We start from the raw sequence: 14,614 nt of genomic DNA, 5'->3' as shown, positions 1-14,614 counted from the left end.
GTCTTCAGCCGGGCTTGCTTGAATCCGGTGGCAAAGTGAGCAAGGGACTCACGTCTGAGCATTCCCTGCCACACTTATGGCGGCCAAAGCGGTACAAAAGGGGGGTGGTGATGGACAGAGCATCTGAACCAATCAAACACTCACACCCAGTCAAAAGATCTGCAGAATCTTTCCTGATATGTCTGCAGCAGCAGCTCGCAGACGGAAAGAATTAGTCAAGATGCTGTTTTTATTCAAAGCTTAAGGCGCACAGGCGTCAATAGCGCAACAATCTAAATTGCGCGTTCTTGTCAAGGGGAAATTTCATACGTTCGCTAACTTGGAAGAAGCGCAAGATCTCCTTAGGGAAATTTCAAAGCCATAGTGAACTGATGGACTAAAGAATGATTCCGCACTTATTGAGTGAATGTTTTTTTTTAGGGTATGTAATTAGGGTGTGTATTTTCTATTTTTTGGATGCAGTCAACATCGCTATGCCGGGGATGGGGAGCGATCACCCCAGGTGCAAATCCATGGCACCCAAACAAATAGTAGGGGGTAACAAGAGGTGGTTAGTGTGGTGGTGGTTCACCTCTCTAGAGGGGGGGGGGGGTTGAGAATGGGAGAGGAAAAGAAAAATGTGGATTTGATCTTATAGATTCATTGTTAGGCAGGCCATGGTAATAGTGATCATTTAACTTTATATATCAAAAGATTTAAATGCAGAATGTGAAACTGATATCTTGTAATATTAATGGATTACTTAACCCATGTAAGAGGGTTGCCTTCTTAAATTGGGTTACTTCACTCTCTCCCGATATAGTGTTTCTACAGGAAACTCATTTTAGATCTGATGACCCAAAAATAATGTTTCCTAAAAAGTACTCTCAGGCAATCTTTTCCTCTGCCACTTTGGCTGTTCGAGGGGTGGGGATTTTACTCTTGAGTAACCCTGGGCGTAGTGGGCGTAGTGGGGCTTCGCGAAGCTACGCGAAGTGAGCAAAAAACTGCGCCCACCCACGCACTTCGCGTAGCCCCACTACGCGCCACCCGCCTCCCTCCCTCCCGCCCTAAATGCTTACATGAATATATAAATGAATTATAAAACCACTTACCTTGTCCGCCGCGTCCCCGGGGCTCCCGCTCGTCATCGCGCTGCCGTCTTAGATCCTAATGCGCATGCGCGGCCGCCCGCGCATGCGCATTTCTCGTGAGAAATGCGGCGGCGCGATGACGAGCGGGAGCCCCGGGGACGCGGCGGACAAGGTAAGTGGTTTTATAATTCATTTATATATTCATTTAAGCATTTAGGGAGGGCGGGAGGGAGGCGGGTGGCGGGCAACTTCGCTATGCCCACGAAGTGGGTGTAGTGTTGCCTGCTTCGCCTACTTCGCAAAGGGCGAAGTAGGCAACACTACGCCCACTACGTGGGCGTAGCGAAGTTGCCCGCCCAGGGTTACTCTCGAGTACACTGGATTGGCAAGTTAAAGATGTTCAGCGAGATGGGAAAGGTAGATGGCTGTGGGTAAAAGTTAAACTTCAAAGTATATTGCTGAATTTGGTAAATTATTACGGTCCCATTGAGGACGATTCTGCAGCACTTGTTCAAATTTATCAATTAGTAATGGGTATGGAAGGCCTTGTGGTCCTACGTTGCGATTTTAACTTTATCCAGAATCTATTTTTGGATTCATCAAATTAAACAAAGCGTGAACTGAAACCCAAAACTGCAAAAATAATTAATAATCTAAAAGAAGAGACTAGCTAATCCCACTCTTTTGCAATATACTTGCTATTCTGGGAGATTCAGATCAGCTTCGCGTGTGGATTACTTCTTGGTTGATAAAAGAGCTGTGGGGGGTCCAGTTGAAATAGTAACCAACTCTTTTTCAGATCACTCCTTAGTTTCCTTCTCTTTAATATTAAACAAGACACTGAGACATAGACCTAGATGGCAGTTTGATCAAACTCTTTTACATGATATGACCTGGCTAACAGAAACTAGACGATTTATTAAGGAGTTTTTTCAAAACAATCTAGAGAGGGCCCCATTATTATGTGCGATATGGGAGGCTTTTAATGCCACAATCAGAGGCCAGTTTATCTCATATAAAGCAAGAATCAACAAGGTACGGAGACATAAGATCACCGTACTTCAAACCGTAGTAGAGGAGGCAAGACTAAGGATAACCCTTTCGGATTCCTCAGTGCCCATAATAAAAGCACAGCAGCAAGGTCTAGTTATAGCAATAGAAAATCTAAAAGATTTTTTCTAAACAGAAGAAATTGCAGGAAGTAAGGCTTATCAACAAAAATTATACGAGGAGAGTCAGCAGATTGGTAGATTTTTGGCTTGGACCACAAAAACACAAAGAGCCGCCCAATTAATCTCCCAAATAACAAATACTGTAACAGGTCTCCTAGTGGAGGAAAAGCAGAGTATCGGTGAGGTATTTCATTCACATTTTATGCAGATTTATGGAGAAACGCAGGGGGTAGATGAGGCAGATTTGGAGAGATATTTTGATTCACTAGAGCTACCAGTGATTTCACAGAAATTCTCAGATGCTCTGAATTCACAAATTCAAATTTCTGAGGTACAGGAATTATTAAAAATGTATGGCGAATGCCAAAGATAGATATTTCAGACTGAATTGCTTCCTTTCTTAGTAAGTTTGTTTAATTAAATTAAAGATGGTATCAAGGTTCCTAAAAGTTTCAAAGAGTCTGTAGTAATAGTTTTTTGTAAAAAGGATAAGGACCCTGCCGACCCAAGTTCCTATCGGCCTATCAGTCTGTTAAATACTGATTATAAGCTATTAATGAAAATTTGGGCAAAAAGGATAACACTTTGTGCACAACAGCTGGTTCATAGTGACCAAAACGGTTTTATCCCCGGACGTCTAATGGCATCTAATACTTATTTCGTAATGCTAGCCAAAGATTACTTATCTACTAATCAGACAGAGGCAGTGATTATGATGATGGTCGCTGAAAAAGCTTTTGATTTGGTAGATTGGAATGCGGTATTTTTTATTTGATCAAAGTTTGGTTTTCCTCAACAATTTATTCATATGTTAATGCGAACATACGGAGGGGCAGAAGCAACAATAATGATTAATGGTTCAGCAACTGGAAAGGTTACTATCAAACGAGGTACCTGTCAGGGATGCCCGTTGTCTCCTCTTTTATTTTCACTATTTATCGAACCCCTAGCTGAGAAGATCCGGAAAAATATAGGCATAGTCCCTCCGATAGATGAAATGTCAAAAATCAAGTTATATGCAGATGATATTATTTTATATTTGAAGGCAGGATTAGATAACATACAGAATGTGTTAGACGAAATCCAAATTTTTACACAAGTTGGAGGATATAAAGTTAATCATGCAAAAACTGAAATTTTAGCATTTAATACCTCTGCTTTTGATTTTCCATCTGCTATTTATCTAAAACCGAGGCACCCAATTGGACATCTGGAAATTTATGTTACTAATGATTTTGGGCAATTATTTTCTTTGAACTATGTTAGTCTGCTGTCAAGAGTCAAAAAGCTATGCGATAATTGGTCGCTGCTGCAACTGTCTTTAGTGGGAAGGGGTTCAATGGTTAAAATTACGGTACTTCCATTATTCTTGTTTTTGTTTATTATTCTGCCTTTGAAAATCCCGAGCTATTATTTTAAGGAACTTGATCAATTAATAAGGAAGTCTATCTGGAATAATAAACAACCGAGGGTTAAGCTTTCTATCGTGCAACTCGATGTAAAATCAGGTGGAATGGCACTCCCACATTTCTTAACTTATTATCAGGCTTTTTACTTAATTTATTTTCACAATTGGGTAAGGAAAATTCTGTTTTTGACCATTTTTTATTGGTACATATGTTGGATGAAAGTGCAATCAGACTTCCAGCTTTTTTACGGCTGGCAAAACTCCCTAAAAAAACGCGTTATAAGATTATTGTTATTCTGATGGACAGAATGCAGTCATTTGCTAAATCATGGAATATCCCCTTATTTCACGCTTATACCCCAATACAGGATGAGGTAGTAGGAGGTCTTAAACTTTCTAGTAGGATTCTGCAGGATTGGCAAGAATTAGGCTATCTTCATTTTGGGGATTATCTAATCTTGATTCTTTAATTACTTGGGAAATGGCATCTGTGCAGGCAACTACACCAAATACTGCATTTTTGAGCTTTGCACAGATATCTAATTTTCTTAAAAATAATTATGCAATTTTGGGTGAGAAAAAGAGGCCAATTGTCAGGCAAATAACAAATAAATTGGTTGGGGCTGGCTGCTGATATCAGTTGCTCAATAAAAAAGCCAATTCAGAAGAGGTCCTGATAAAGGAAATGCAAATAATTCATTCGGAGACTGGCTGTAGGTTTAATACAAAGAATGGATACAGCTTAATGAATTAGCGAATAAAGCTCTTAGAGGGGCCAACTTTAAAATATTTTTTTTTTATCCAGATGGCTATTATATTTTACTCCTTTCAAATTGTCTCAAATGTTTTCAACTTGTCCAAATAAATGTTTTCGCTGTAACAGAGAGGGGGAGAGGGGATAGTTTACAATCCTTCTGGAAGAGGGTGTTTGAGGAAATATCCATCATTTTATCTTTGGGAATCTGTCCATCAGCCATGTTGGTGTTATTTGGTTCTTCAGCAGCAGTGAAATGTTGCACAAAAAATCAGCAATATTTTATATTAATCGCCATAGCAGTTGCTAGGTCACTTATGCTGCAAAACTGGAGATCCAGTACACAATCTATCATTGAACATTGGTTTCATAAAATGATTAGGACGTATAAATTGGAGGAGGCCTATGCAAAGCGTATAGGGACGGTAGTAAGATTTAAAGGTATATGGTGGGGTTTTTTCCTTATGGATTTTCTGCCGAAACTTGAAAATTTAGTTAACTTATAAGCTATATAGGCACATGGCACTTTGTATAAAAGAGTAGTCTCCTTGAAAGGGGGAAAAATATATAACAGGCACATGGATCTTTCTATATTTGCACTTGGCACCTGCACTTTGTACCTTGCACTTTCAATATTTTCAACTCTATTTAATGTAATTTATTGAATCAAGTAGTTTAGGTAGGATCTTTTTAAGTTAGGATTGTGGGAACCTGATTTGCAAATGAAAAATGTACTTGTATGAATTCTTTAACTAGTTTCCTCTAAATATATCGATTTTTTTCTCCTTTTCATGGTCAAGCCATATGTTGTGTAAATTAAAATTTAAAATGTTTCCCTTATTATCTTTTCCCTGTTCTAATAAAAATTGCTAAATAAAAGAATCTATTTCAAATAACATTTAACTAATATAAAACATACTACAATAAATGTCTCTACATTTAAAAAAAAATATATTATATATATAAACATATATATCAAACATCAAAGTTCTTAATTAATTATTTAACTTGAAAAACAAAACTAACACATAATACACATCACAAATGTAAAACTCACCTTCCAAATTGATTTGTAGAATATAAAATATCAGAAACTCTGAAAATATTTTCTTATGCACACAATAAATGTAATGCACTGCTCTCAGCAAGGTAAAACCAGTAATGGAAAAGGTTCCCTCTCTTTCTCCGCACAAATAAATGTAAGTAACAAATCACATTGCTTCCTACATTATTTCGAATTGTAAAAGACATTTCTATTGGTTACAGATATTAACCCTTACCAACTGACTCTTAAAAGTACCCAAACTGCTTCTGGAATTTTTGAAGTCGCGACTCCACCGTGCACCGAAGCGATAGAACTGCGACTCCATAGGGGAATGAAAAAATATATTACTAATAAAAATACCACTATTTTTTAAGAATACACCACTTCTGAAGATACTACTTGGGAAATCTTACTTTAATAAGATTTCACTTATATATAAATTACAATTTCACATTTTAAGTCCACAGTTAAGTTTCAACCCTTCCCCCATTCTGCTTAAAGCCAGTTTCCATAATAACAGTGCATGGAATATGTAACTGAACTCAGAGGTCACAAGTTGACCATATTTTCAAGTTCACCACACAATGTTACAAATGTAAACAGCAGGTGTGGCTGACATTTCAAAAAAGTATGAGCTTATCCTATCCACTATACCATTTAAGCATTTTTTACTAACCAATAAAAAGCATGCTTTTTAAAGAAAGTAACATGCACCCTATTTTTTAATTTACAAGGTTCTTAAACAGCCAATCAATTCTCTACTTTTTTTAAAACTGCATCTTGTCCATCATTTTACATACCTCTCATACTACCAACTGAATACCTCAGCTACAGACATCTTTTCACTACTTCCAGATATCCATTTAAGATGCTGACTGTGTGGATTGTTGGACAAAGCTATGTTGTCTGGTGCAAAAGGTATCCTGAACTCAGAGATATTGACAAAGACCTATCTTCATAAAATGTAGATATTAAATGGATTTCAAAGACAGGATTAAAATGGCGCCAATTGATGCCTTTGGTGAAAACCTTTTTGCATCGCTAACCCCCTGACCTCATGATTGTGCACTGTGGTGGCAATGACCTAGGCACATTGACTGGGGTACGTCTGTAAATGCTAATGAAGGACACCTTAGCACACTTAATGTTGCTTTACCTCAAACTGTCTTTGTAGGGAGTCAAGAGTGCAGTCCAGGGAAGATTGCAGTGCATTGAGACTGCTCTGTCGTCCGACCTATCCTGCATCTATCCTGGCAATAAATCCGGTGTATACTCAGACAGTTTATGAGAGCGGAATGTTAGCGGAGCCCATCCCGCCTGTTCTGAGGTCCGGAGGGTGCCCAGCAGTGGGGATACCGCAACCGAAAAAATTGGCCTGCAGCTGTGCCCTGTGCAGTAGGGGGGCCGCAGTGAAAATGTGAAACTGGGGCTCGTATCGGAATCTGTAGCCCATAGCCCCCTGCTGAATGTGACCTCCAATGTGACGTCCTTGGCAGGCCATTGTTGCGTGGCAGGGCACCACTGGCCGCTGTGAGCCATAGGGGACCCTCCCCGCAAATTCAGATTTCTGCAATTGAGCTCCCCCCGCACTGGACTGTAAGACCCTGTGTTGGTGGAGTGGGGAGATTTCGGAGACTGGATTCAGAGACTCTGATGGCTCCCTGGGTGCCATCAGAGACAGTGATGCTGCCTGCCCTGGTGGTATGGATAGTGGCTTAACAGTCATGAGCAATCTTCTCTGCAGGAATACTTGAGCGGCCCTCGCCCACTACACCTGCGAAGGAGCCATGGAGCCGGTGGTGGAGGCGAAGTCCTGCTGTGGCATGACAAGGAGGCAGTAGGGTGCATGGTGGCATGTGAGGTGGTGACATTGGCCGTACGGTGATTGACGACGGCAGCGCATCCCCGACTGTGAAGGACATCCTGCGTAGTTCCTGTCTCTGCCTTCCTTGCCCGATCACGGGGGGGTCCTTGACGTCCTGCCCGTGCAGCTTTGCTGCATTAGACGACCTTCCATCTAACGCGGTTCAGAGCAGGGCATGATGGACTGCTCTATGACCACGGGGGCCCATGGTTCCAAGACCACGCAGACCAACAAACTGGACTGATATACCATACCCAGTGAGGCGCAGCATGCAGGGCGCCAAGGGACTTTGGCTCTGGGGGAATGGGCAAGGAGGAGCAGGAAATCTCGCTCAAAGATCAAGTCAAGTCAAGACTTCCCTAGACACCATGGCTATCGAGGTTAACCTCATTAGCGCTTACATGGGCAAGCTCAATGAAAAGGTCAAGCAAGTGGAACTCACGGCAGCCAGCCTGGTGGAGGATGTTTCGCAGCTCCAAGGAGTGGTTAGGGAGCTTCAGGACTTCCGCAAGTTAAATGACCTTAAGTTGGACGACTACGAAGGCCGCCTGCGTCAAAATAACCTACGCATTCTTGGGGTTCCAGGAAAGTCGGAGGGGCAAGCATCAGACCTTTTTGTGGAGGACCTCATCTTAAAACATTTGCAACCAAAAGGCCTTAGTAAGTTCTTTGTCATAGAGCGCGCCCACAGGATCCCGGGCGGCCGTCCCAAACGGGGCGCTCCCCCGCGGCCCATGTTGGTGTGGGTCCTGAACTTCAGTGACCAGGATGTTATCCTGCAGAACTCCAGAGCTGGTGCCTCCCAGCGCTATGAGAACTCAGATATTTCCTTTTTTCTGAACTTCACCCAACGGGTAAAGCTACAACAACAATCATTTATGTCAATTAAGCGTGTTCTCAGAGATCAGGACATGAAGTATTCCATGCTGTTCCCGGCCCGTCTCCGGGTCGAGGAGGATGGGCGAACGTGGTTTTTCGACCATCCGGAAGCAGCAGCGGATTGGGTCGAAAGCAGGGGTGTAAGGAGCTCGGCTGATCAAGGCAGGGGTGGCACCGACAATAGTCAACCGGCCTGAGAAGTGGCACGCCTAGCGGTTGGACACGCACTGTTTGCAGTGACTCAGCACCCTGCTGGTGGCTAGACTTTTATTGTTTGCAGTGTGGGGTGGGCGATGGTATTAGGTGTGGAGCTCCTCTTAGACTTCGGGTCGAGTGGTACGCGATTTCGAAAGGACCTGGGGTATATGTATAGTACGGGTAATATGTTGACCTTTTGGGTTTTGGTGTGACGGACCCTGCCTCCCCCCTTACAGGGTTTTTCTCTTTTCTTCCTTGAAGTTTTCCGGGGTGACTGGCACTCTGCAATTTTTTTCCTGGGCAGTTTTAAGCCCAGAGGGCAGGGCAGTGGGGTGTTAGGGGGTGTAGGGGGAGTTTGTTTAGTTCTTTAGTTGTAATTTGGATTGCATCAGTAGTGGTTATGGGTACATTGATTAGGAGAGCAGCATTGCTTTTTGTGATTTTCAGTAAACTTAGAGATGGCATCATTTGGGGACAGTGGGGTTAAAATCATGAGTTGGAATGTCAATAGGTTGGGGGACAAGATCAAACGTAGCGTGGTTCTTCATTGCATTAAGCGCCAGGCACCCGACATTGTCCTGCAGCAGGAAACTCCTTTAGTCAGCAACACATGTAAAGCGTTGCATATGGGGGGCTATGTCTTGATGGCTCATGTACGCTTTACCACGGGCTCCAGGGGAGTTGGCATACTGATGAAAAAATCCTTACCACTTGTAGTGCAGGATACCTGGTCAGATACGAGAGGGCGATATGTAAGGGTCTCGGGCATGTGAGAGGACCATCCTGTCACCTTCCTTTCAATTTATATGCCTCCTGGCCTTCAGGCCTCCACTTTGAGGGACCTGGGTACGCTGTTGCTGGAAATCCCACAAGGCCCCTTGGTGCTGGGAGGGGACTTTAACTCGATGGTCGCTGGAGATGTGTACCGGCACCCCCTGCGTGATTTCCCCCTTTCGCACTACTGGTTGCCTGAATTTTTAGATTCCTTGGGTTTGGCGGATGGGTGGAGGGCTTTTCATCCTGACACCTCTCAATATACTTTCCAATCAGGGGCTTACGGGAGTCTATCCAGAATTGACCATTTTCTTTTACCTGCTTCCCAACTTTCCCATATCCGGGAGATCAAACACCTTCCCAGAGGCATCTCAGATCACTCGCCAATATGGCTCCATTTGACGCTCGGTTTCCAGCAGGTGGGTCGTGTAGCCCCCATCAATTCTTGGTATCTGCGCGATCCCCATATCCGGCGGGAGCTTCTTAAAGCTATTGAGAATTACTTTAATGTGAATAAGGGCTCGGTTGAGTCCCCCCAGGTGCTCTGGGAGGCATTCAAGACAGTGATATGGGGTCAGGCCCTCTTTCTCATCTCGGGAAGAAGAAGGAACAGCGCAAAGAGCTGGTGGAGCTGGAGGTGGAGGTGGGGAGGCTGAAGGCAGGTTTGGAAACGGATGTCACACCCGGCAGACTCCATCTTCTTAAACTTAAGCAATAGGAATACACGGCGTTAGCGACAGACCAGGCGAGGGCCATGGGCAGAGCAGTTCAGGGGCTAATATACAAGATGAGCGATAAGACAGGAAAACTCATGGTCTGGTTGGACAAGAAGGAATGGTCACGTAGACTTGTTCCGAACTTCAAGGTCTGGAGGGCAATTCCCTGTCGGACCCCCCAAAAAATAGAACCTGTCTTTGTATATTCTTACATATGCCAAAGACAGAAATGGAAGCGGTCAAATCAATTCTGTCCACAGATTGAGAAAACTAGGCACAAATTCACAAAACAAAAGCATAAATTAAAAAGCGTTATCTCTATTCTCCATTAAACTTAGCCATCCCTTCATCCTTACCCATCCCTTAATCCTTAAATTCAATTTGTTTATTATGCAATCTTTATGTCATGTATAACAGAAAATGACTCACCTGTGTGATAACATACGGTGAGATAAAGTCCCAGATTGGGCATGTGTAGTATTTACCTGCATGGTACTTACTTGTACTGTAATGCCGTGTGGGCTAAAGACTACAGGGTAAAAACTGCGTACAGCTCCAAACATCTCCATTATTATCGATTTATGGGACCAGATTTCTTCAAATAAGAAAAATTACTCCATGTGAAGGAAAAATGAATCTGCAATTCCACATTAACTTACTACATCTGCATTTCCAGTTTGCCCACAATCCATAGGCATGGGGGTCCGAGTGACAGATACATGTATGTAGTGGTATTTGGTGGGCAGTCATAATATCGAGTTTTTTATTTCGACTGGACAGAATATCGAGTAAAAAATATAGAATGGACAAAATATCGACTAGACATAATATAGACAACAAAAATATCGACTAGAAAAAATTTATATCGAATAGAATGGACATAATATCGAATCAAAAATATAGAATGGACATAATATCGACTAGACATAATATAGACAACAAAAATATCCAATTTAAGGTAAGTTAATAATATTTTTAATTTTTTGTGTAATATTATTCTGTAGCGGGTTGTGGGTTTATAGGGGAATAGGGTGGGAAGTAATTTAATTATAATTAATTAAATATGTTAATTTATGTATTGATATTTATTTAGAATTAATTGTTAAATAATTATTAATTGGTAATTAATTAAAATATAATTGGTAATTAATTATAATTTATTAATTGATAAATATTTTAATTTTGGTAATTTATTTTCTGAAGCGGGCTGTGGGTTTATAGGGGAATAGGGTGGGAAGTAATTTAATAAAAATTAATTAAATATGTTAATTTATGTATTGATATGTATTTAGAATTAATTGTTAAATAATTATTAATTGGTAATTAATTAAAATATAATTGGTAATTAATTATAATTTATTAATTGATAAATATTGTAATTTTGGTAATTTATTTTCTGAAGCGGGCTGTGGGTTTATAGGGGAATAGGGTGGGAATTAAGTTTATTTATTTACTGATATTTATTTAGAAATAATTTGTAATTAATTAATAATTGGGTATTAATTAAAATATAATTGGTAATTAATTAAAATTTATTAATTTATAAATATGTTAATTTTATTAAATTATTTTCTGTAGCGGGTGGTGGGTTTATAGGGGAATAGGGTGGGAAGTAATTTAATTATAATTAATTAAATATGTTAATTAATTCATTGTTAATTATTTAGAATTAATTGTTACTTAAATAATAATTGGTAATTAATTAAAATATAATTGGTAAATAATTTTAATTGATTACTTGATAAATATATTAATTTCATTAATTTAATTTCTGTAGCGGGTTGTTGGTTTATAGGGGAATAGGGTGGGAAGTAATTTAATTCTGATTAATTAAATATGTCATTTAATTTATTGGTATTTATTTTGAATTAATTGTTAATTAACTATTAATAGGAAATAAATTAAAATATAATTTTTAATTAAAATTAATTGATTAATTTTTAAATTTATTGTTAATAGGTAATTAATTAGTATGAGTAGGCAATTTTTATAATTAAATAATTATATTTTGTATTTATAAATAAATATTTAATATATTGTATACACTTGTAAAATATTTTAATTATTTGTAATTGGTATTACTATTTATGTTATTTATATCTATTTGTGAAGTATTTACTTTCCCTACTATTGCACTCTCTGAAGTTGGAATAGTAATTTTAACCCCTACGCTATCCAACACTTTCCCTACTGTTGCACCCACTGGAGTGGGTATGCAATGTTTACAACGCAACTTTTACTATGCACTACCATTACAACGAAACTTTTACAACGCCAAAACTTTACCAACGCATACATTTACAAAGCATGTTTTTACAACGCAGATACCTTTACAACGCATACCATTACAACGTAAGTATTGGTAAGTATATAATTATTTTTAAAATGTTATATGTTTGGGTTTTTGGGTAAAGGGGTATTTTTAGGGTTCAGGGTCAGTTTTCAGTTTTTGGGTAAAGGGATATTTTTAGGGTTCAGGGTCAGTTTTCAGTTTTTGGGGTAAAGGGGTATTTTTAGGGTTCAGGGTCAGTTTTCAGTTTTTGGGGTAAAGGGGTATTTTTAGGGTTCAGGGTCAGTTTTCAGTTTTTGGGGTAAAGGGGTATTTTTAGGGTTCAGGGTCAGTTTTCAGTTTTTGGGTAAAGGGGTATTTTTAGGGTTCAGGGTCAGTTTTCAGGTAAAGGGGTATTTTTAGGGTTCAGGGTCAGTTTTCAGTTTTTTGGGGTAAAGGGGTATTTTTAGGGTTCAGGGTTAGTTTTCAGTTTTTGGGTAAAGGGGTATTTTTAGGGTTCAGGGTCAGTTTTCAGTTTTTGGGTAAAGGGGTATTTTTAGGGTTCAGGGTCAGTTTTGGGTTTTTGGGGTACAGGGGTACTTTGTAAAAATAAAGTAAAATTACATTTAAATTAAATTTATTAAATAAAATTAAATAAAATTAAATTATATTATAATATTTTTAATTAATTTATATTCAAAAAATTATTATATACTTACCAATACTTACGTTGTAATGGTATGCGTTGTAAAGGCATATGCGTTGTAAAATCTTTTACTTGTAAAAGCTTTACAAGTCCAGCACATTTAAATGTATGCGTTGTAAAGGTTTTTGCGTTGTAAAAGTTTTGTTGTAATGGTAGGCGTTGTAAAAGTATGCGTTGTAACGTCATACATCCCTGGAGTGGGAATATTAATTGTAACCCCTACGCTATCCAGCGCTTTCCCTACTGTTGCACCCACTGGAGTGGGAATAGTAAATTTTACCTCTACGCTATCCAACACTTTTGCTAATGTTGAACTCACTTTAGTTGTAACAATAAATTTTAACCATTTTCTATGCTACGCTAAAAATGGTATATATGTTTATTTAATAATATGTTTTTATATATATATATATATATATATATATATATATATATATGTATTATTTTTGGTGATATAATTTTTTTAATTATATAAATTATTTATTAAAATTACATTTTTTAAATAATTTTTTCTAAGTTTATATTAAATATATTTATTACTATATTAGTTTTAACTTAATTTTAAGACATTTAAAAAAATCGATATTTTGACAGTCTATATTTTTGTAAGTCGATATTTTGGAGTCGATATTTTGGTACTTACCTGTTTGAAGATAGGGAGTCGATATTTTGTCAATCGATATTTTTGACTCGATATTTTTGTATCTCGATATTTGTGAGGTCGATATTATGTCAGTGATCCGTGGTATTTATATAATGTGAACCTAACTAGGAAGAAACAGAGGGCTGCACATTACATCAAGCTGCGATCACATGAAGACATTTCACATTTTGCCTTTGATATTGTGTCCTGGGGACACCTACCTACTCTGTAGCCAAGCGGAAGGCATCAGTTTCACGCACCAGTCAAGCAGCGCATCAGTCTCCCAGCCTCCCGAGCCCACCTCTCGCCGCACCCGCTTCGCCGGTGGGTGCTGGTAGAGGCACCATCTTGAAGGACTGAGGCGAGGATACCGGCAGCAAGACTTCAAGGCGGTAAGGGGCGCGAGGGACCAGCGGGGCTGCGAGCGTGCGGGGACTTCATTTCCCAGAAGTCCCTGCAAGACCAAGGAAGAGCTTCCGGTCCGCTCTCCCTGCTGGCCCGCCCCCCGCCCATCCAAGTCAGCTAAAAGCGTTCCTCTCCCTCCACCTCGTGGGACACCTACCTACTCTGTAGCCAAGCGGAAGGCATCAGTTTCACGCACCAGTCAAGCAGCGCATCAGTCTCCCAGCCTCCCGAGCCCACCTCTCGCCGCACCCGCTTCGCGGGTGCCGCTTCGCCGGTGGGTGCTGGTAGAGGCACCATCTTGAAGGACTGAGGCGAGGATACCGGCAGCAAGACTTCAAGGCGGTAAGGGGCGCGAGGGACCAGCGGGGCTGCGAGCGTGCGGGGACTTCATTTCCCAGAAGTCCCTGCAAGACCAAGGAAGAGCTTCCGGTCCGCTCTCCCTGCTGGCCCGCCCCCGCCCATCCAAGTCAGCTAAAAGCGTTCCTCTCCCTCCACCTCGTGGGACACCTACCTACTCTGTAGCCAAGCGGAAGGCATCAGTTTCACGCACCAGTCAAGCAGCGCATCAGTCTCCCAGCCTCCCGAGCCCACCTCTCGCCGCACCCGCTTCGCGGGTGCCGCTTCGCCGGTGGGTGCTGGTAGAGGCACCATCTTGAAGGACTGAGGCGAGGATACCGGCAGCAAGACTTCAAGGCGGTAAGGGGCGCG

At 40.5% G+C, this 14,614-nt stretch overlaps 1 protein-coding gene across 1 annotated transcript in view; it reads left to right on the top strand.

Annotated features, from left to right (window-relative positions):
* Nucleotides 1–9,735: 9,735 nt before the first annotated feature.
* The window catches only part of LOC144769537 (CD209 antigen-like protein A), an 89,716-nt gene continuing 84,837 nt past the window's right edge, over nucleotides 9,736–14,614 (top strand). Inside the window, exon 1 of the mRNA XM_078653679.1 lies at nucleotides 9,736–9,829. Coding sequence (XP_078509805.1) covers nucleotides 9,736–9,829 — 94 coding nt within the window. The remainder of the gene's footprint in view (nucleotides 9,830–14,614) is intronic.

The sequence above is a fragment of the Lissotriton helveticus genome, chromosome 7, assembly GCF_964261635.1.
Source record: "Lissotriton helveticus chromosome 7, aLisHel1.1, whole genome shotgun sequence".
Classification (NCBI taxonomy): domain Eukaryota; kingdom Metazoa; phylum Chordata; class Amphibia; order Caudata; family Salamandridae; genus Lissotriton; species Lissotriton helveticus.
The sequence above is the reverse complement of the archived record's forward strand: the minus strand, read 5'-3'. Positions and strand labels throughout refer to the sequence as shown.